A 1576-nucleotide genomic window follows, 5' to 3' on the forward strand; every position below is an offset into this window, starting at 1 on the left:
AAGACCCTAAAGGCACAGGACTTAAAAGAAAAAGACAACAGGCTTTTTATCAGACTTCCTCCGGACTACCCAGCGCGCAACTACCAACCCTTCGCAATTAAAGCAGCTATTATCACGCAACTAGACCTCGCAAAAGATACTGTGCGAGAAGTCTAACACGTCAAATTAGGGATTGCAATCGTCCCAAGCGGTGAAGCTGCCACGTCAGCAATCCGGGGCAAAGCTAACAATATAGCCACCCTCATTAGCGGGAAAGCCGAAATCGCACAGACCTGGTATACCTACGTAGTCGACCAAACCCTAAAGTAGATAGTCGGCCTTAACGGCGAACGACATAAGGTCAACCCACAATTACTAACTGAGGAGATCTCCTCCCAGACTAGCTCTACCCCCACACGAGCCACATGGTCGCGACGGTCTACTAAAGATGCACCAGAAGGAACACTAGTAGTCTCCTTTACTAAGGCAACGCTACCTTTTAGGCTATTCGGCACGAGCGCTAGGGCTCGCCAAATCAAACGCAAAGCCAGCATTCTCCAATATACTAAATGCCACGGCTACCACGACGCACGGGGCTGTTAAAGATCTAGTAGGTACATTAGATATAGATCAACCGATTACGCTACTTGCGAGTCGGACCCTAAGTGCTGTAACTGCGCTAGTCCTTATACTGCAGACGAAAGAACGTGCCCAGCTCGGCCAACAGTCAAGAACGGAGTCATTACTAGGCTTTCTAAGGCTGCGCTCAGGACAGTAAGGAAAGCTAGAGCCACAGCCAGCCGCCTTACTAACCCTACGTAAGCCGGTGAGGGACAAGGTCCGGAACTAGAAATCGTATTAGACGAGACTAAACAGAATACGCCTTCTCGCTAATAAAACCGAGACTAAATAGGAATACTAGCCGTAACGAAATACGCCTTTTCTAAGCGAATATAGTACACGGACAAGCATACCATGAAATAGCCCTAAATCTCGCCTTCGAAGAAGGGGCGGATATAATTCTTATTTAAGAACCCTGGATACACAGCCTCCTAGAGCAGAGGAGAACAAAGACTCACCCATCCTACTATATCTTTTACCCAAATAATAACTAGACAAAACGACCTAGGATACTTACCTACATACACAAAGGCCGGAACCTACAACCATCACAGCTACGACCGGCGGACACGGCAGATATATACTAGGTAACAATACAAGCCCGGAATATAATTACTATCATAAACGTCTATAGACCACCACATAAAGCAGTAGAAGGAGGAACCCTCTAAATACTCCTTCGCTACTAACCCCCAAAGAACACTATTATCGCAGGGGACCTCAACACACACTATAACCTCTAGGAAACTGGCGTGAGAGAGTCTTACGGAGCAAAAGAGCTTATATAATAGCTCGAGCAACATCGAATAGCTCTTAAATCCCCACCCAATAAAGTAATACACGCGAGAGGCCACACTATTAACCTAGTCTTCTCCGACATAGATAACGTAGATAGTATTATCGAAGAGTACCTCCACACCACATCGGACCACGAGACCTTAACGACCATAATCCGCACCGGAACGAAAGGAAAGAT

At 46.6% G+C, this 1576-nt stretch overlaps 2 protein-coding genes across 2 annotated transcripts; one reads left to right on the forward strand and one right to left on the reverse strand.

Moving 5' to 3' along the window:
* Nucleotides 1–218: 218 nt before the first annotated feature.
* K452DRAFT_169278 (uncharacterized protein) lies at nucleotides 219–868 on the reverse strand. The gene has a single exon (XM_033535773.1). The coding sequence runs from the start codon at nucleotides 531–533 to the stop codon at nucleotides 282–284; it is 252 nt and encodes an 83-aa protein (XP_033399041.1). The 5' UTR covers nucleotides 534–868; the 3' UTR covers nucleotides 219–281.
* K452DRAFT_225439 (uncharacterized protein) lies at nucleotides 628–801 on the forward strand (the record flags this gene model as incomplete). The annotated part of the gene is made up of 1 exon (XM_033536748.1): nucleotides 628–801. A coding segment is annotated over one exon (174 nt), but the record flags the coding sequence as incomplete, so codon positions are not given.
* Nucleotides 869–1576: the final 708 nt, after the last annotated feature.

The sequence above is a fragment of the Aplosporella prunicola genome (genome assembly GCF_010093885.1).
Source record: "Aplosporella prunicola CBS 121167 unplaced genomic scaffold K452scaffold_9, whole genome shotgun sequence".
Classification (NCBI taxonomy): Eukaryota; Fungi; Ascomycota; class Dothideomycetes; order Botryosphaeriales; family Aplosporellaceae; genus Aplosporella; species Aplosporella prunicola.

What these genes read in the sequence shown, in the direction of transcription:
- K452DRAFT_169278 (XM_033535773.1), bottom strand. Translation starts at nt 533, where the DNA reads ATGCTGGCTTTGCGTTTGATTTGGCGAGCCCTAGCGCTCGTGCCGAAT.